Source organism: Seriola aureovittata, chromosome 5 (genome assembly GCF_021018895.1).
Source record: "Seriola aureovittata isolate HTS-2021-v1 ecotype China chromosome 5, ASM2101889v1, whole genome shotgun sequence".
Classification (NCBI taxonomy): domain Eukaryota; kingdom Metazoa; phylum Chordata; class Actinopteri; order Carangiformes; family Carangidae; genus Seriola; species Seriola aureovittata.
Genome location: NC_079368.1, coordinates 21,344,404 through 21,365,751, shown reverse-complemented (window position 1 = coordinate 21,365,751; position 21,348 = coordinate 21,344,404). Strand labels below are relative to the sequence as shown.

General features: G+C 40.1%; 1 protein-coding gene across 26 annotated transcripts in view; it reads right to left on the bottom strand.

Moving 5' to 3' along the window:
* The window catches only part of LOC130169216 (potassium channel subfamily T member 1-like), an 80,334-nt gene that overhangs the window by 31,848 nt on the left and 27,138 nt on the right, over positions 1 to 21,348 (bottom strand). For 16 of the 26 annotated variants that reach the window (XM_056375726.1, XM_056375725.1, XM_056375737.1 and 13 more), the window contains 15 exons: positions 21,230 to 21,268; positions 12,773 to 12,852; positions 11,390 to 11,495; positions 10,540 to 10,599; positions 10,392 to 10,440; positions 10,116 to 10,175; positions 8,157 to 8,231; positions 7,808 to 7,891; positions 6,201 to 6,295; positions 4,903 to 5,083; positions 4,184 to 4,348; positions 3,839 to 3,975; positions 2,594 to 2,657; positions 2,255 to 2,363; positions 2,037 to 2,145 (listed from right to left, as the gene is read on the bottom strand). In XM_056375726.1, the coding sequence (XP_056231701.1) occupies positions 2,037 to 2,145; positions 2,255 to 2,363; positions 2,594 to 2,657; positions 3,839 to 3,975; positions 4,184 to 4,348; positions 4,903 to 5,083; positions 6,201 to 6,295; positions 7,808 to 7,891; positions 8,157 to 8,231; positions 10,116 to 10,175; positions 10,392 to 10,440; positions 10,540 to 10,599; positions 11,390 to 11,495; positions 12,773 to 12,852; positions 21,230 to 21,268 (1,413 nt within the window). Of the gene's footprint in view, positions 1 to 2,036; positions 2,146 to 2,254; positions 2,364 to 2,593; positions 2,658 to 3,838; positions 3,976 to 4,183; positions 4,349 to 4,902; positions 5,084 to 6,200; positions 6,296 to 7,807; positions 7,892 to 8,156; positions 8,232 to 10,115; positions 10,176 to 10,391; positions 10,441 to 10,539; positions 10,600 to 11,389; positions 11,496 to 12,772; positions 12,853 to 19,019; positions 19,092 to 21,229; positions 21,269 to 21,348 lie in introns of those variants that run through there. The other 10 variants (XM_056375734.1, XM_056375736.1, XM_056375752.1 and 7 more) reach the window with 3 other exon arrangements.

Below are 21,348 nucleotides of genomic sequence, written 5' to 3'. Positions count from 1 at the left end.
TTTCGCAATTAACGCCTAATTCAACGCCTGCCATAGAGCACTCTATTCCCATTCCTGTCACCTTCACAGCCCCAAGCCAGTACAAGTTCCCATAATGGAAGTTAAAATGGATGTGCTGCGCTCTGCTGTGGATAGCAGTGAGGATAGCAGTAGTCACCTTGCACAGAATGTGAAAAACACAGCCAGTGTTTCAGCCTAAGAAGGAACAAGTGTAATGTTTACTGACTTGACAGTGACAAGTTTCTGCAGTGGTGACAGTGCAGTAGTCAGCTCTGCGGAGAGAGAGAGAAAAGCCAGGTCCAGTCTTTATAACTGTAAAAACTCTGCTGCAGGGATATCGGTATCATTTTTCTCAAATACTAAACTAAAACTAAAACATTAACAGAGCACTCAAAGCTAGGAAGACTGAAGGTTTGCTGAATAAAATTGTTTCATAGGGGTTGAGATGCTCTGGAGGAAGAAATAATATCATTGGTCGCGTTAAATCTCAACATCAGTTTTTGATAAGTAATGTAAAGGTGGGGTCCACTGAAAAAGGTTCAGCTCTGTTACGTTTGCCAGATCACTGACTTCAAACGTCTTCAAAAAGTAATAAAAATCCACCTACCAGCATCACTAAGACTCATCAACACGCTACATCTTGTTCTTTTAATCTGTTCAAAAACCTGCTTTGTGGTGGAAATTGGACAGAGCTAGGCTACTCGTTTCATTTTTAGTAGCTTATAATGAGACTCCTATAATTCTCAGCCCTATCTCCTTGATCAAACTGCTCCAGTTCTCTCAGGTTTGATGGGTGCCTTTTTCCCATCTGCGAGTTTCAGCTCTTTCCATAGATGTTCAAGGGGATTCAGATTAGGACTCATGGCAGGCCACTTCACTTCAGGATGGTCCAATCTTTTCTTCTCAATCATTTTCAGCTGCTATTAGATGTATGTTTCGGATCATTAACCTGTTGGAGGAGCCTTGACCTGCCGCTGAGACAGAGCTCTCTGATACTGGGCAGTATGTTCTCTCCAGAGCGCCTTAATAATCGGCTGATTTCATTGTGCCCTGCACAGATTCAAAGCAGCCTGTGCCAAACACAGCAATGCTACCCCATGACATAACTGAGCCTCCTCCATGTTTCATAGTGGTGATAGGGTTCTTAGCTTTAAAGGCCTTTCTTCTGTGAACATAGGGACTTAGCAAAAAGCTCCAACTTTGTTTCATCTCTCCAAAGGACACTTTGTTTGTTTGCATTTCAGCAAACCCCAATCAGGCGTATTATGTTTCACTTTTAAAAGTGACTAGACACTGCTGTACCTTGATCTTGGAGGTCAATTTGTATCCGTTTCATAGTTTTCCTTGGCTCCGTCTCCACCATTCAAACTCTCCTCCTCTCCGTTAATTTTCCTCTAATGCCCACATCCAGGGGGATTGGCTTGTTAATAATATTAGTGACACAGTTCATCACAGGAACATCCAGCTGCTTGGAGATGGCCTTTAACTTGACCATGCACGACAAATGTTTTTCTTCCTTATCTCCTCAGACAGCTCTTCTTCATCTTAATCTTGTCCGTGTTCAGTGAGGTGCACACAATGATACCAAACAGCCATTTCATTAAATAGGCCTAATGACTGATTATAAGATTGAATACACTGCCACAATCTGATACTAATCAAAAACAATAGTCTGCTTAAAATATCGATACATCCACTTATTTATTACCCCCCTGTAAAATGGCCCAGACTGAATGATTGGTAGCTCTTTTAGAAGAGTATGTCAAAATTCAGCTCTTTTCACAGCTGTTTTATTCTGTGGCTTTTCATTTCAACATGTTTCAAGAAGAATGGAGACTTGTTTAATTTAGTGAGGTGTAACAGTACCAACGCTTTTGGCCACATCTGAATATGATTTGGTGAGAACAGTGCAGGACCATAACAACTCACGGGGTAATAAAAGAAGATCCTGACAGTGGACAGCCCATATCATTGTAAATGAATGCTGATATGAATAGTACAGCGTAAAATAAATGAAAACAGTGATGTGTACTCACTGTCCTCTGGAGGTGTGAACCAAGAGCGTGACTAAGGTGGACGTGGCTGGACACACACAATTGAGTGCCAGCATGGCATACTTGAACTCCTCTTCACACACTACATGATCTGATTGAAATGGAAAAATTAGAGTAACAGGTTAGATTTAGAGATGTCTAAAATCTATCATACAGAGAAAATGACTGTTTCAGTGGGTATGTGGCCTTCCTGCACTTACCAGCAAACTTAACATGAAATTTATTTTCTGGTTTGAGAATCTGGACGTAGAGGGGACAGTTTGGAGCAAAGTCCTTCGCAGCCCAGGCCCTCAAAATAGTCTGGTGGTCCTGTGGAACAAAGATTGTGCTGTTGTATGCATCCAATGACTCAGCGATACTCAGTGTGTGCTCAATACTCAACATGATCTCAATATCCAATCTCTCAAGTTAATTATAAAAAGGAAAAAAGACTGAAGAGAAATTGTGCTATTGAAATTACTCTCATCATGAGAGGGTTTATACTGGAAATGAAACAGGGTCTCCAACTGTTTCGACAAATTCCTGTTGACGTGACTCACAGCAGCAGTTCGATCAACTTCGTTCCTGCTGCTCAGGATGAAGCAGGCCTCGGCGTCATCCATCCTGAAGATCAACAGAGAGACGAACAGAAAAAGAAAGAAGCACAGACAGGAAGGGTCACGGGCTGGTGACTGCGAAGAGGTAATTCAAGCAAACAGAAAATTTAAGGAAATCAATGATTTAAAGAAAAACTTGGATGAGTGCTGATGCTCTGTGACAATGGCTGAAAAGGTTAACAGCTACATTCTTGCATGAAAGCAATCTGCTGCTGGTTGACATTAGACTGCAGTGTTTGCTATCATGAACGGTACAGATTGTTTATTTGTGACTGAAAACTACAATGTGAACAAATGATTACAAGAAAATCGTATAGCAAAGCAGAGCTGATGTGTCTATGAGGCTTACCTGGCTTGGTGATCTTATCTATTACATATCAGTGTGTGAAATTGCCATAGCATCTAATCCACTGCACGCTTTGCACGTTGAAGAAGGGACTCTTGGAGATGTGTGTGGGGGGGTCTGCTGGACAAATTTATGGCTTTGATTTTACACCATCATGAGCTCGTGAGAAGTTAGACCCCATTTCACTGGTATCGCATCACAGCACAACAGGCAGTATAAAGCGGCAAAACAGCATTTGGCAGTAAGCTCCCCTGAAGCAACCATAAAGCCATGAGAGGCACGCTGTCGACGCTGGTGCCGCAACATTCTGCATCAACTGAGCCAAGACTGGCAGGTCCAACATATTCCAACATGATCTATCACAGTTTTTTATTGCAGTCTATGCATGTGGCCTTTGATGTGAGCAGATGATAAATGCAGAGTGAATCCCATTACACTGATGTGCAAGCAGAGGGCAGCCAAATGGACTTGAAAGTATTTCACACCAGCTGCACTTCAGTGGCTTTGCATTGCCACTGGAGGGCTTATACTTTATATTTACATTTAAAATACTCTTATACAGAAAATGGAATAAAACAAAGATGAAGTGCAGGACGGAAACCACAAACTTTCAAGAAGATAACATGAATGTTCAAAGACTGTAAGAAGAAAAGAACTTAGCATTAACACCTGTTTTTATGTCCATCAGTGATGGGCAAATAATCATACTGAATTAATCAGACATGTCAGCAACCTTTCAGATGTCTGCTAAAAACACAGTTGGGACATAACTATGTGCATGTTTCAGTCTGTTTTTTATGTGTTTGCGTAAACGTGAGAATCCATGCTATGCTTTCACTCACTTGGCCCTCATCAGGTCCTGGTCTTTAAGGGCAGATCCTTGCAGGTAGATAACCCGCTGAGACCACAGAGGGATCTGGAGGATACGGCGAACCTGAATGTCTATCTCTGTCGGGCACAGAATCACCACGTAATAGTCCTGCGCGACAAAGACAAACACAAGTGCCTTTAGCTAAATGGCCTGAAAAGATTTTTTTATCTAATTTTTTTTTCTGTATAACATTAAATATTCCTGATTGAATAAGCAACACTCAAAGTTACTGTGTGGTTTCGTCTCCTCTCACTTGGAATGAGCAGGTCTCAGAAGAAAGTTAAAGCGTTATGGCCATTTGGTCTTTTCACTGTACCTGCAGTCTGGGATGAGCGTAGAACTCGTTGAGGAAATCCATCAGCAGGTCGATCTTCAGTGAGCTGACACACAACACCACATGCTTCTCTGTCTGTGCGCGATGACGACTGTAGTTTCCTCCTAACTTCTGGCTCTCCATCCACAGGTACGCTAGTTCTTCAAACTGACACAACGACAACGACAACATCATCGATGTGATGTCACAAGCAACAAGAGTCGACTAAATAATGGGAGAGAGATAGATTTGCTGTCTGGACACAGATGGGGAGTTGGAGCGCTCGAATAAAAACTGCTGATGCAGCGGTTTGCAAGCAGCAGGAGTTCATTTCTATTTCTCACCCAATTTGCTCAGCAGGGACAGTAAACATCTAAGAACACTTGATGTGATGAACATGTTAGGGATATTAAAAAATAAATAACACAATGAACAGGTGGATATAGCAAACGGGGGCTGGCATGACTTGGCCTGAATTGTGAATAAGATTTGAAGACTTCCTCTGCAGGAAAATATGTCAGCGAAAGAAGCATTTTAGTAGATTGTTATTTGCTGCCAGCCTGTGAAAGTTACAACAAAATGTAATTTAATGTTGGATGATAGCCCCATGAGGGTCATTACTAGATGCACAACATCAAACTAACTATGATAAGTCAAGAATGGAACCGCTCACTGCACTTAGGGGAAGAAAACACTACGTTAGTTTAAGCTATAGTTAGTACCTGCAGTGGGAGGACCACCAGGGCAACACAGATGAGAATGACCACCAGCAGCTGCGAGGGCCAGATCTGTGGTGTTACGTCCCCATAGCCCACAGTGGAGAATGTGACGATGCAGAAATAGAACGAGTCAAACAAGGTCAGGTGCTTCCCTGCTCTCTCTAGGTGCTGGATCCCACAAGCTCTGCAGAACAACGATGAATTACACAGTGACATCAGATACATCTCCTACGAATAAAGATAATTCAAATAAGAGACACGAGGAGATATTTTAATTAGGGATTCTGCTTCAGTATTATGCTTTAGCCTGGTGGAGTGCATATCAAAATTCAATTTTACCAGGATCAAAGGGCACCAAAGTCAATACCGCTAAGGCTCTGCAGTATGTCATTTGAAGTGACACCACTGATTGCTCTGTCAGTTCCACCTCGCTGCTTGTGCTTATTCGTTTGTGGGTTTTTTTCCATTGATAAGTTGAAGATTTAATGAAACCCTGAGGCAGAGTGGGGGATGGGAATGTCTAACTGGACGGGGTGGAGTGGATGAGGTAGGTGCTGGGTGGTGGCCAAGGCTCATGAGAGTTGCCAAGGGAGCGAAGGTCTGAGAAGTGACAGCTCTGATGGAGAAACTGGATAAACTGGTGTTATAAGAGTGGAAATGAATGAGATATAAGAAATGAAAGACAAGTGAATAAGAATTGGCCATTTATGCCAAAAACCTTCACAAGGTTTTTTCCCTTAATGTCACTTGTTCTTGCCGAATTTTCTTTTTGTTGGTCTCTCATGTGACCTGATATCCAACAAGTGTTTCTGCACGTTTCCTTGCTGCTCAACACCATTTTTGATCACAAAATAGTTCAAACATCAACATAATGAAGGTCAAAGTATTATTTGTGTTTTTACATTTTATGACATTTACCCTTTGCTTTTGCAAGTTAAAGAAGCAAACTGACTTCATAATGTTAAATAGCTCTGACATTTTACATTTTGTTGCTTTCTTACTTTCAGTTTAATTTTATTTTGCCATGCAAACTGTGCACATCTGACTCCAACACTGAGCCAAGAGCAAACCATGCCTACTTTCAAAATACCAAATTTCAATCTCTGCTTTCACGACACGTGTAGTTTCATGAATTATTCTGCAATTAACATTTGCAACACGTGCATATGATGTTTTCTGGGAAGGTTCAGGTTCAGGGACCAGATTTTGCATTGAGGGTCAGTAAACAGGATGATTACATGAAAGCCTCTGTGGTAAGAGATACATTTCAGTGATGAATAGCAAGAAAGATGTTCACTCACCCAGTGAACACCAGACACAGTAAGGTGCAGATAAGGATGAACACCTGGTTGAACATGGCAGAGTGGGTCCTCTGGATGGCACGGTGGAAATCATTCTGGACAGAGGGAGAGAGACACATTAACTGTCATATCCATACCACTGACTGGGAATTGAATTACATTTTCCGTTCTGGATTACCAATTACAACATCTTTAAATTCTCAATAAAAACTACATCAAAGACATGTGTATAACAAGAAAAGTCAGTTACTGTCTTCATATTTAATAACTTTGCCTTGACCTGGAGAGATTCTTTCTGTGTTAGGATATAACAAGGATGGTCTGAATAAAATTCCACTGTTCTCTCCCTTTTATTAGTGCATGTTTCAACTAAATCCATATTATGCTTTCCCCCACATTAGCATACTGTCCATCCTGAAATATATGCAGCTCACGACTCATTTCCATTCGCACCTTGTTAGCATGTTCCGCCTGCCACCGCCTCTCCAACCTGCCATTGCTTTCTCTCCATGTTCTGGTCTACTTGGCCCCAGATTCTACCATCTGCCCATCTACCGCCTTGGCATGAGGCTCTTGCTCTGTCGTGGTCTCATCTGCATCACTGCAAGAGCATGCACTACCACGGTTGGATATCATCTAATTGCTTTGAATTCCATGTACTCTGTGACTTTGCACCCATGGCAAATCCCACACAACACTGAAACTAGAATTCTGCACACCAGGCGTTTTTATCCTTCCTTTACTTCTGTGTTACAGCGCAGTGTTTTGTCCTGTTTTGTTTTGCCTGCACTTGCCACTTGCCTCTTTTTGTTTTGGCTTGCCTTGCCTTGGGTCTACTTCTTTGATAATGCTGTAGTCCCCCAATAAATGTAATTCATCATTAACCTCAGCGTAAGTCTCTAGTTTAAGTGTTTGCACGCTTTGCAGTTTCATCACTACACCCCAGCAGCTGCAGCAGGTGGGATAATGAAGATCAATTGACTTGAATCAATCTAGTTCTGTGCGTAACCATGCAGAGAAGATACTATATAAATACCTGACAAAGATACAAAGATTGCTGTAATATGGATGTAAGTATTCAGTAAATAGCCTGAATTGGACTCATTTCATTTTTAAGCAATTGTAAAAAAAAAAAAAAAAAAAAAAAAAAAAGCACGTCTCTATCCCTTGCCTCTCTTATCTTTTCTCATAATGGCAGTCAGCTCAGTTAATCCAAACAAATGGTTGGTGTTAGCTTTGCTGGCCAACTAATTAGCCAGGAGGCTAATTTATCAGAGTAACCAGCATTAATGCTAACAATGTCACACAGAAGTATGGCATTGGCTAGTGCACAAATTAGATGTGTTCACAAAAAGGCAGTGTCAGCTAACGAGGAAGAAAGAACTTCCCTTGCTCAACTGAATTCTGTCCAGACTGCTAATTTGTATAAACCCATTCAGTCAGTCTTACTCATGAACTACGGAGACTTCCAACATGGCTGCCACCGGGTGAATAATGCTCCTTCCCGCAGAACTAAAACCCATGCAGCTCCGCGTGTGTGCCGGAAACTTTGTTTATGCTATACATCTACAATTGGTACATTACAATATGTACATAAAAATACTTACAATCATGTTCTCCAGGGCACCTTTGGCAAGCCAGCAGTTAAGAAATACAGGGACGAATATGTTTCTCAATGGAGGCCAGAAGATCTTAAGCAGGACAGGAAGGAACCAAGGAAGTGAGAATATAAGAGAAAGAAAGAAACAAAAATTGGCAATTTCTCATAAAGGGTATTTGGATGGTAAATGTTAAAGCTTGGATGAAGTAGAAATTGTATGGAGGCATTAACATTAGCTCACTGGATTGTACAGAACAATCCAATAACAAAATGACCTCAAGCATAAATGAAGCAGCTGTGCTAATACAATTTTGGGGAACAGAATGATCGATCAACTGATTAAGCTAATTACTCACTGTGATTATAAATGGCACTGAATTGATCATCTCCAATATGAAGGATATCTGGAAGATCTGCTCCCAAATGTTACCCTGGAAAGGAAATTGATGTGAAATATGTCAATGAACCAGTGACAGGTCAGATTGTTTTAGAGAGAAGTGTTATTCCAGTAATAATGACCTTTCTAAGAAGTCAGCTGTCACAAGAAAACCGTATAAAAGGCCAGATAACTACAGTTTTGTCAGTATGTCCATGTTACACTCTAATGGGTGAGTAAAATAAAATCAAACAAGCTTTTTTCTTTGGTATAAACAGTTGGAATGGAGCAGTAATTAATGCTGGGTCAAGAAACAACTCCTCTCTGACCTGTTTTTATTATTAAAGCATTCAAAGCATGTGCCTTGTTTGTGGGGCATGTTACTGATGCTTAACTACTGTTTAAGAGTTTATATACAGAAATGTTTTTAATTAAATCTCTGTTCAACAAAATTCTTCCTGGTTTTATGAATTTTTGAAGAGTTTACTTTTTAACCTTCTGTAAGCTGCATTCTCTGCTCCTGCTTTTACACAGGATATGTAAATGCTTAGTTTATTATTATGTGCATCATATTAAGATATTTCCAAACAAAAAAAAAAAACACTAGTTTATTTGAAGACCGACAGTATCCTGTGGCCACTGCCAAATGTAGACTATCTTCAAAAGGCCAGATGATGCAGTATTTACATAAAGAAAAGAGTGGTTGCAGCTAACTGCATATTGAGAGCACAGCTGAGTTGAAAAGGTGCAGCTCTGATGTGGATTGTGTCTATGATGGAGCTGTCAAAAACATCAATAAAGAAAATAAAACTTTGTGAGACCAAAACATTTTACAAGGTTACAAGTCGCCACCATCTGAGAAAAATAAAATTCAGGCATTTGGTCCCTGTGAAATAAATGCAGTATGGGTCCCCTCATGACCCTCTGAGGAAAGATAAAAAGACATGGCGAGACATGAAAAGATAAAAAAAAAAGATTGCATTTAATAAAACCCCCAACCAAATTTTAGAGATCACCACGGGGGAAGGAGCTGAAATCTGTAGAGCAACATGTCTAAGAAACACTATGGGTCTCAGAGCAGCAAATATAAAGGTTAAGATTTCCATGCAAAGCAACTTTTTTTGAGACCGATAATACTTCTGAGGACTTCGGCTTTGGCAGGATTCAGACTTAATCTTCATAAGCTGTGGGTGGCGATAACAGGACAGGTGTCGTCTTTATGTTTGATCCCCATATCATTAAATCCCAAGGTCATTCAGCCTTACTACATTTAAGACATTTAAATCTAAACTGAGCTTTTCTTCAATGTCTAACTAAAGCAACCACAGAAACAGAAACACCTGTATGTAACGCAGTCCATCCCAAAGCCATTTAATTACCTGCACTGTACTTTTGTGAAACTTGAAATTTATAATAACTGCTGACACTGAAGTGCTTGAAATTGGAAGATGTTGACCACCTAATTTACATACGGCGTATTACTGTATAGTAAGGGGCAAAGATCAGGTTCATGTGCATGCTCATTATCAGTGGAGGAATCTCACACTTTGGCTGACCCTTGCTATTTGTGTGAACACGAGTTATTTTCACAGAATACATAATGACAATATCTCTTCTCACTATTCACATGATGCGCCCTTTAAATGCATATGAACCAAGGACACAAATTCACCTTGAAGATGAAAACCAAAGCGTGCACTTCCTGCTCTATGAGCCCTTTCACATAACCTGTATCTGCAACAGAGTGTGATGTCTGAGTCTAAAACTAGGCAAAGAGACTCCTGGCTCCCATGTCTTTTAGAGGTGCCCTGGCACTGGAACAGAGAGCTGTCGGCCCACGAGAAGAAATAAACAGGCAGTGCTGGACTTTGGTCAGACAGCTGCAAGACATCAGCATGGATTAAAGAGAGAAATTGTGCACTGCGAGTCCGTCTCTTACCTTGTAGCTGAGATATGTGATAAGCATGGTCTCCAAGAAACTGATTAAGGCCACCGACACCTGGAGCAGAGGGGGATAGGGAGTTAAATGAACCGAGCAACTGCAAACTCATCACTTCTAGATACTCAACCTTCACTGAGGAACTACTGTGCCCTGCGAATCTTTTATCAAATAAATGGGTGCTAGTGTGTTTGGACTGAATAATGCACTGAGATTCACTTCATGCAGTGGAAGGCAGATTTATGTGCACTTTCATCGGCGTGTTATTATTCTCACCTGTATCGCCCACACCGACTCCCTTCTGTTCACCCAGAAAATCAGGTCCCTGTCAAAAACCATCAGAAGCTTTTCTTCACACTCCATTGCATCACCATAGAATTTCACTTTAAAGTTACGATTAAATGCCATTTTGACAGAAACGTACCACTTGATTTCTGATGACTCTGCTGTGTTTGTCAAACTGTTGTTCTGGCACATTGAACTGCTGAAAAACAAAAACACAGCAACAAGAGAAACACACAAGGGGCATGAAAGTGCGTGTGAATGTGTGTGCATGAGTGGAAACATACCCACTGGGAAACATTTCCATCAGTTAACACGCTTGCATAAATAAACAAACCCGAACGTGTCTCTAAAAGCTGTGGGCAGTTGGCACAATACAGACCATCTACAACTTCCTCATGACTGTACAGGAGGATTCTCACTTACTTTAAGTTTTAAACACAGAAAATTAATAAAATTATGTGACCACTTCAAGACAAAGAAATTCATTCCTAGACAATGTTAATGTTTTGTCACCAAATCACACAATGTCACTGACTTAAATGCTGAGTTAGGTTTTCAGTTTTAGGTATAATCCTCGGAAGAAGCCCTTAGAGATCTTCCATGTGCTGAAAGTAAAAATCCAAAATATTTCCATATGGGTAAATGTTGTTTTATATCTTTCGCATTTTCTGTTTTTATGATTATGCCAATAGGAATTGTTTTTTCCACTAAAAAAATCCACATACAGCAAGTTATCTGGTTGGTTCAGCATTAATAGAAGACGAAAAAGACAGATGGTATTAAAAGTGATAAAACAAAAGAGAAAAGAGCTGTGTCTACAAAAACAGTCTCTTCACAGTAGCTTTTTTTCTGTCACATTACTTTTAATAAGCATCAAAATCAAAAACAACAAATCACATATTAAAAAGCAACTATCCAAAAGAATATGGACACATCAGGCGCAGGGAATAACTGATGAATGGGAAGCTTCTATTGAATGTGACTCTCACCATGGGTTGCCATTTAAATCCTTGGGGTCATCCAGGCTGACTCTCACTATGTACAGGACACAAGTGAGAATCTTCAATGAGAAGTTGAACAGGCGGATTCTCAGGCCTGTGGAGCAACAAACACAGCAACATCGGACATGTGAATCAAAAACTGGTTCCACACTTGTCTGTTGTTTAGAGTTCAATCCCTGAGGGGTTATGACCACCTCTGCGATTGTAAGTTTTCTGCTGACAACAGAAGCTGACAGATCTCTCCTCATTAGGACACTGACACTGCTTGAACACCATTTCTTTAGGTGCCTAAAATGCCTTTAGTGAAAGACATAAAGTCACTATATCTGTTGAAGCCCTGAAGCATGACTAATGCAGGTCTGTGTTGCTCTGGCACCCTGTCACAACTGATTTCCCTGACACGTAACTTTCAAATCCTCTAAGAATAACACAAAGTAACACCAGCACATTTATTTATTTATTAGAATATGACGCAGGACAACGCACAGCGAGATAAATAACTGGTGGGATTACACAGAAATAGCACAGTGGGATAATGTTGGTAGAATCACAATCCCCTTCTCAAGTAAGTGCAGGCATAGACTGATATGCACACAAGACTTGCAAATATGCAGAGCAGAAACTTGGTGTGCATGCAACACGCTTGCTAGCCAGAGGATGGTGCTAGCTGTACTACCCACATCCAATCAGTCTCAGCAGCTGCCTAATCTCCAGTGACGCGACCTCTTCACATGAAGCCAGCATCAATGTTAAAATGATTTGAAAAGTGGACTCACACAAACAATGTTGCAGTGCAATAGAGCAACATACCCCTGCAGCTGAGAGTGACATTTTCATTAGACTCTGTTGTTTTATGTCAAAGACTGTGGAGGCTTAGTGACAATGACAAATTAAGGGAAGCACAGCAGAGCCTCATCAGTGTCGAGGACATGTTAACGACACGCTTTAACAAAGACAGAGAGTTCCCATAGTGTCCATTTTTTACAACCAGATACAAATGAATGGCTTTCAGACACAATGCACCAAACCACTGAGCTGCACCAGCGTCTCTTTCAGAGATGTTGTGGCATAGCCAGTCTTATCTCCTAATTAGAAAAACACTGCAGCACTGCCTCGTCTCGCAACAAATGACCCATGCTCTTTTGTCCATGCTGGGCCACAGTGTGCACACACACTAAACTACAGTCATTTAAAATGAGGCAGTTAATGTAATAATGAAAAACCCCATCTGAGACAGAAATTGGACATGCGTCATCACTGACTGCAATTTCCTACATTATGCTTTTTATTTCTTCATTTAGCTCTGAGCATACGTATCTCGTGGCACCAGGAGAGGAGAGTGGTGCGACGCTCCCTGTGGGCTGTACTTACTTGACCTTTGGTTTTTGATGAAGAAAAGCTTCAGCCTCTCCTTAAAGGTGTTTTCGTTCACGTAGAACTCCACCTGCACCCTGTGGGGGAACAGTGACAAAGTGTCAGTCTAAACGTTTACAGGTGGTTGCGCAGAAACACTTCAATGATCCCCCCTACCAACACATGCACAGCAGAATTCAAATTGTCAGCTGGGATTGGCTCCAACCCCCTGCGACCCTACAAGGATAAGCGGTATAGATAATGGATGGATGGATGGATTATCAAGAGAGATAGCAAATTACATTTGACCAAACAATGTCAAGCATATAATGGTGATATATAATCAGGTGTAAGACAAAGAAGTGTATTAGCGCTTACATAGATGTGTTGAATTCAGCATCAGTCACAGTAAATGTTACACATGTACACAGTCATACTATGTTTGCATTCAAGCTGGGTATCATTTCTGATTCTACCTTATATAATAATATAATACCTGAGTTTTTCTAATAAATCTTTATTCAAACAAAGTATGCCTATACTCCCAATGCTTATCAAATAATAAAAAAACTAAACTTAATTGTACAATACAGTTTGACACTTGATGCTAAAGAAACATTTCAGTCAGTGCACAAGAAGTTATGTACCCGGCTAATTTGCATTCTAGCAACAAAAAAAAGAAAAGAGAAAAAAAAAAGATTGTTGTTAATGTTAATTGTGCAAATGCCATAACTGTGTTTGGTGAAGGTAAAAAAGGACAACAAGCATGAGCTTTATGGAAATCCAGGTCAGTTAAAGCTTTGCTTTTCACTCTTCTGACTAAAGCTGTTAACCCTCCATTTACCATCAGTCATTATGTATAGTTTGCCTTCACAATGCAACAGTATCAGCCATGAATACATATGATCCCCCTCCGTGGGGGAGTTTAGCAATTTCTATTTTTATATTCTATATAAACATTTACTAACCAGACACATAATCTGAAATATTGTTTAGAGTTTGCAGCACTTGGGTCTAGACTATTTCCATAAGTAAGTGAGAACATGAGGACAGCCTGGTTCATGGTACAGTGAGTACTAACACAAAATGATCCATTATTAATTAACAATCATCTATTAAAAACTACAGTGCTTCAAATCTAACAGCTATGTTTTCTCACCAGTGACACGTACTTTGACGAATCCAAAGCTATTAAAGTTTCGAGCAGATGTAATGGACTTTAATAGGCTGGGGGGCTTGACCAGATGAGAACTTAAGCACAAATGATGATATAGACACTGTAGGTCAGTTAGACGAATGCAGGTACTGAGACAGGTCTATTAACAGCATCTGTAATGTAGAGAGCTTGTTGTCGGTAATGAACATGAAAGGGTAGTAATAATGGCGCCTTGGATCCTTCTACCTCGTGTGACAAGATGAATACAGGGAGCAAAAAGACAGGGGAGGAGAGGAAGGAGAGCAGGAGGGCAATTAGAGCAGCCGACTCCTGAGGGATGTACTGTATATATGTGTAGATAAAGAGTGTAGGTGGAAGAAAGAACATGAAATATGCACCGTCTTCCAGCTATTCCCCTCTCCCCTTCTTCCGGCCTCATCGTCATGGAGACAGCTTCCAAGGCAGGAAATGTTCACTGTGTGCTTTGCATTTCCATTATGAGGAATTAGGCGAAGCTACACACACACACACACACACACACACACACACACACAATGACATATTCTTATAGCTTATGCCTATAGGAACCAACCACACACTAACATCCCACTTTACCCAAACATACAGCTGTATGTAAACCAAGTGACCGTAAATAAAGACTAACGGTGGCAAATCGGGTGATCTGTAATGCATACAGACTGCCTCCATAGTTACAGCCATCAGAACAGACAGAAGTGAACACAGCAAAACCTTAAAATGTGACTACAAAATAAACTCTGCATTGGCACTGGCCCAACAACACTGCGAAAAAGTGACAGAGCTGAGTGCGATTTTGTCGGTGTGTGGGTGGAGGGTGCTGATAACCATGTAATAACATGTCCCCCCCTTTTCATAATATTCTAATGTGAGTCTTCCCTGCTTCCCTGGATGCAAGACGAGACAGCTGCAGTGCAGTCTGTAAGTATATTACATATAACATGTTTTGTAATGTTGGCTCTGTACTCCATCACATTATATTTTAAGAGAAAAAATAACTATGTGGTCAGTTTAAGAGTGTTTTCATCCATATTGAGTGAACTGTGTAGTGTGCACTGTTGCCAACTTAGTGACTTTCTAACTATATTTTTGGTGACTATTAAAACCCATGTAATGACTTTTTGTGTTCTTACTCTAAATTACTCATTTAAACTATTTTTTATTCTCAAACAAAGTTTACAAGACATAATCTAATGTCATCAAGCTCAAGCCATCAGGGCGTTAGCAACTTCCCATTTGAAATAGTTGGCAACACTGAATGATGGTCTGTCTGTCGATCACTCCACCACTTTGACTGAAATGTCTCAACAACTACTGGATGTATTTCTATGAACTACAGACATGTATTCATTCAAGAAGATCCACACAGAGCCACTAGCATGGCTGTAGACTCTTATACTCTTGAACTGTATAGTCCCTGAATTTGAGGGAACAAATATGCGTAGTTGACGAATAAACAACACAGACTCTCTGGTCAGTCTCCGTTGACTAAAACTAATGTATTCATTCTGGGCCTAGGAAACAGATAACACATGAGAAACATTACTGAAACTGCTGAACTATTGCTTCCCCCACCAGCCTTTCATACCAAACTATAACAAGGATTAGTTCGAAAGAATAACAATTTCCAGTGAGAACAATTTGTTTGCAATAACAACATCTCAGGCACTAAGAAGCTACAATTTCTATGTCAAAGTTACAATCCTTAACAGTAGCCAGTTTAACAGTAATCCAGCAGTTACTCACATTCAGCCACAATGGTACAAATTAAAAGTTTAAATAAATTCATCACATATATAGTATTTGTTTGCTGATTTGAAAACATTCCTCTGTTGACCCTGAAGAAAAACCTTGTATTAGCTCCTAGTTTCGTTTTTGCCATTTGTTTAAGATTATTGTCCAAAAAATAACTACAGTTCCTATATGTTCATAGAGTCAACAGTTGCACTTTCAAACATCCTGCATCCTGCACTATATCATCACAGTGGCAGTGTCAGTGTCAAACGTTTGCATCAACCGCAAAGTTGAGCCCCTACTGCGCCACAATTACTTTGATTTATGTTCACAAAATGAACAGGCACTAGAATAAAAATGATGATAAAAAATCTGTCAGACACTGCACCTTCTATCATGTGTCTAACTAGCTCCGAAGACGAGGCTCCAAACAGCACTTCTTCCACACTTGACGATTCCCAGCAGCTGCAGACCCACAGCAATACCTTTTAAGTACTTACGATCTTTTCTTTGGCAGCTCTGTCACTGCAAACCATCACTGCTAAGCTATGGACATTAGCCAAACTGTCAACTATAAACACAAGCAGTTTGAACGTCCAAGATGCAAGACAGCAGCTACAACAGGCTGGAACTTATCAACCTTAGGAAGAGATGCTTCTTTTGCCTCCCTTAAGTTTAAAGATGGTAGGCAAGGCATAGGCCAGGAATGTTTGCACACAGTCACAATAGATGGATCATATGACCTTATATCCTTAAACTAACATGTCCACATGGTATTTAGAGCTTTTTGTATATATTGCAGCCATTCAGAGTATGTGACAAAGAGTCCATAACGAGTTCATGATCATGATGAAAGTAACGATGAGTAAAAGTGTAACTTGAGAGAAAAACTAGGTCTGGTGGAAAGGACCTGATATCAAGTTTTGAATTGCTAAAGTGGCACAAACTCACACACACACACACACACTCACACAGAGTAAACCATGACCATTGCCAGTGATAGGATTACAATTTTATGCACCCTTGCCTAAAACACTGAGCGACTACAACTGCTTTGTAGACTCTGTAAATAAACATCAAACAGCTTGTTGACTTGGGGATAATCTATCTGACAGAGCAGAGCTGTTCAAACGCCTGTGTTCATTCTAGTGCTGGAAGAAAAAAAAAAAAAATATTGTCAGCCACCAGATGCTCTGTGCCATACGGAATATGTTGTATGAGTGTTGCCTTGCAACTCATACAACAAGCATAGGTGAACAATAGTATCTGTTAGCCTGGTGGAATATCACCTTGGGATAAAAGGATCATAGGAACCGTGGGAGGAAGTAACAACACGCATCAGTCCTGAAACGGTGCATGGATGCTTCTGCAGAACAGAGACTGAAAACATTTCCCGTACAATCATCTAATATCCAGTCTTGTAGAAGGCTTTATATAATGCACATTTGGCAGCAACCAAAGTCAACATAAAGTAACGATTTCTAGATAACTAATGTTACCACTAGTGTTGACATGGCAACAAATGTGTAAATTATCAACCTGATTATCTGTGATCTATCAGGTTGCGTGCATTTGAGTGAAACATGTATCATAGCTTGTGATACACGTGCGTCGGCACACAGACCAACTGCATACTGCATCTTGCCTGATAAACAGTAAGGCAACAGTCTTTCCCATTACAGCCTGAATACAGTTTATTATCCTTATTGTTTTGTGATCTCAGGTTTGCTCTGTCCCCCCTTTGATAAAGCAAGCAGTTGAAAATAGAAAATTTCCCATGCACCACCCTCAGAAGTGTGCCTGATATGAAAGCTGCAGGGATTCTAAAAATATTACACTCAGACATTAATATTCAAAAGCTGTGGCATCTTTGTTATTCTCTGCTTCTTTTTCACAGAGTTGCATCTAAAACCTCGAGTGGTGAAGGTACCTCCTGTCCAATAGCCTCATTACAGTGCAAAAATAGTTGAATGGGCTGAAGGCCAGACATGGGCTGTGGCAACTGTTAAAGTACTTTGTCAAATGGATATAGAAGCCAGAAACCTCAAGAGGAAACCATGAGAGGTTGTGTTATAATCAGCTGGGAGGGAGGGGAAGATCATCAACTTTATGGGAATTACCTGACTGGTGGATTGACAAGATCAACATGAAGGAGCAGGTATCGTCATTTTTGGTCCTCTGAGGCAATCTTATACTATTTAGGCTGCTGTATACATGCATGGGAGGCACGGATTAGATTAGATTAACTTTATTAATCCCACAACTGGGAAATTCATTTCAGGATCAGGGTCTTTGCGCATGATTTACTGCTTCATACCACTAGACCAGCTGGCTGAGTGGTAAGAAGAAGGGGGTAAATCAGACCAACTCCTTTCTGAACTGTTGGAAAGATTAGATAAGATCTTATTCTGCGGAAGAATCTGAATTTCTATGAGAAGCTGTTTTACACATCACATCCCCTCGGGGTTAAGGCTCAGCACAGTAAAAAAAAAAAAGCACTTAGACCTCAGAACTTGAAGAAGACCTGAAAGTGCAAAGCTGTCAAAAAGTAAAGAAAAAGGCCACAAAGGGTTTTGCACAAGATCTACTTACTTAGCAATAGTCCACCAGCATTAGACTATTAATAGTAAAGCTCAGAAAATGGCACATGAAGTTACTCTGTGAGAGAAATGGGGCATTCGGCTGAGTAAAAAAAAAAAAGTACCCAAGACAGAAATTTTTGAAAGCCAAAGAAGTAATTTTCTGTCACCTGCCAGTGTCAAATGAAAGCTGCAGTGTTCCAACACATGGACCTGATCTTAATGTGCAGCACTTGTGTGCAAGAAAAATCCTTAAATGAACAAGGACATCTAGAGGGAACTTGAGGTAATATCATTGATGTTGAAAGATGCCTTTGAAATTCACCGCTCCCTCTCCTACAGTCTTTTTGTTATGCTGAGTGAATGGAGCATGGGGTGATTCTCACCTGGTAAATCTGAATTTGTTTCATAACCAAATGAAGGTACAGTAAATGATAATTGAAATGTTTCATTAACAAACTGAAATAGAACAAAAAAAAGCTATATTGCAGGCATATTTTGACTGTGGCAGAACCTACCAGCATCTTATGCTAAAACTTTCAATGTAAAAGTCAAGCAAAGCTGTTCAATTCCTATAAAAACAGAAAAAAAACCTAGAAAGACAAAAAACAGATGAATACAGCAGATGTTTTGTTATTTTGACACATCAGAAAAAACTCTCTCACATTGCATTGGAGGGAAAAAACATAAATCTTTAGGTACTTTCACTATTGTACAATATACATCCCTCTGTTATTTCATTATAAAACCTGCTACCTACCTAGTGAAGCTACTCAGGGACTCCTCTGTATCATGCTCCTCCATATTGAGAAGAACTAGCAGCGATGGTATGAGCACCAGCTAAGAAGGCATCTTGAGCACCCTTCACCAAGACTAAATGATCAGTTTGACAACATGTTGTTGCTTATGTTAATTAGCGTGCAAAGATGCTCGTTTTATGCTCTATATACACACAGTCATTGACTGAAACCAAAAGTTGTGGTTTCCTGAGTGTGCTCTTTGATGACCTGAAACCAAAATGTGACATTTCCTGTGATGTTACATAACAAATTGATCTTTCTGCACTACCACAGGAAATACCTCATGGTATTTTATGTTTGGGTACTGTAATTTTTAAAAAGGAAACTAAATAGAAATGACTGCGCCAGGAAAACAAGCTCCATCACCACAATATGTGTTACAATGTTTATGATACTCATTCCCTCAGTGCCTTGAGCCTCACGCAGTGAAATAAAGAGGGAGCCTTTTTTTGTTGTACAAGATATCGTACAGAACACAAAATGTAATATATGTAATATATATAATATCAGCCTGAATTTATACTTGGAGAATAACCACATAAGATGATAACAGTGGTGCGGGGAAACACTCGCAAGTCAACACATGCTTATAGCTCACCACTTAGCACATCCCCAAGGATCACAATCCATTTTCCAACAGTAGCACAGCCCCCAACAAACACTACATTTAATTGGCAACCCCCCAAAGCTGAACGGTGAAGCCATCTGCAGTTCTGCTATTGGCTACATGTTGATTTAAAAAGAAAATCATGGACTGTATATAAGGCTATTTAAAAAAAAAAAGAAAAAAAAAAAAAAGGTTCCAACATCTCTCTGAAAATATAATGTTGATAGTTAATTTCACTTTTTTTTTTTTTTTTTTTTTTTTTAAATGTATTACTTGGGGGCAGTTCTGGAAGACACTGTTCTATCAATGAGACATTACAGCCTCAGGGGAAGTATGTTCTGTGGCATGTTTGCTTGTTTGATAGATGTCCAAGCCTATCAAAGTCAGTCATGGAGGTTGCTGTCTGCTTTTCCCACCTCTCGTTTTTATCCACTTGATGTCTCACTCCAAAAGGTGCTGACTTTTCTTGCGCTTGCAGACTCATGGGCTTCACAGGCTCATTCTTATCAAGTTCAGAGCACACAGAATTTCCAAATTCTGCTATTAATCAATTTGAGACCCATGCTTTTATAAATGGAAGCAAAATAGCTCCTGGAATAATGTTAGTTTCATGGTGCCTGTTGTTGTTTTTTTTTTTTGTTTTTTTTTTAAAAACATACCAAGCAACACAGATTTATTTGATGCACTAAATACACCACCTGTTAGCAAAGTAAAACATTTCAGTCAAAAGACAACAAAAAGCAAAATGAGCAATAATAAAACACCAATAGTCATTTCCACAAATTTTAAAATGAAAACATATTTTTTACCATAAATTACTGATATGACCTGATACTTCCTGTTGCTTCCGCCTCACACCTTTTTGAATCACCACATCTCAGCAGCTTCGGCATCACTAAAGATTCTCACTGTCCGCCAAAGTGAATGCAGTAAAATCCTGACACTCAAACTATCACACCGGGTGACACTGTGGTATAAACCTTCTCATGATCAGTGACTCAGCGGCATGCACAGTTACATCATTTGACATGTTGGTGTTTTCAGCAGCCATTTCACCAATATTAGCTTTAGATGTTGTCTGGAAATTCTTTCACCTCTGCTCACATGATTATTGTGTCAAGCCCTGATCTCACACACTGACAGAGTGAAGACCAGTGTGAACATTCAGTCAAAACGACAGATAATACACCAGGAATAAGTTGATAAAAACACACGCAAACGCTGCCTTTTCACCATTTATTGTGGTATGATTTAATGTGACAAAAATCTAGGATGGGCTAATTCCTCTTTGCCACAACAACTGTTGAAAAGGTAGCCACAAATGGATGTTATTCCCAGATATCAGATCATTACCACAACAATCATTGTCCATTCTAATGATAATGGAAATACGACCTCTAAACACAAACAAGGCATTACATCTATGTCCACATAAAGTCTATGTGAAATTCAAAGTGAACAGTGCTTTGGTGCTCACAGAAATTTCCCCAATCAGTCCTGTGTACAGTTAACCATTGCAGACACAATCCATGCCATGCAAGCATGATGCTGCCAGGGACTTACTGGGCATTGGTTGAGTCCATACTGTACTCCTCCTGATACCTGGACGCAGCACACATGGACACAGATAGGCACAGATTAGGAAAGAGTGTGGTTGAGACCACAGGAAAGGGAAGGAAAGG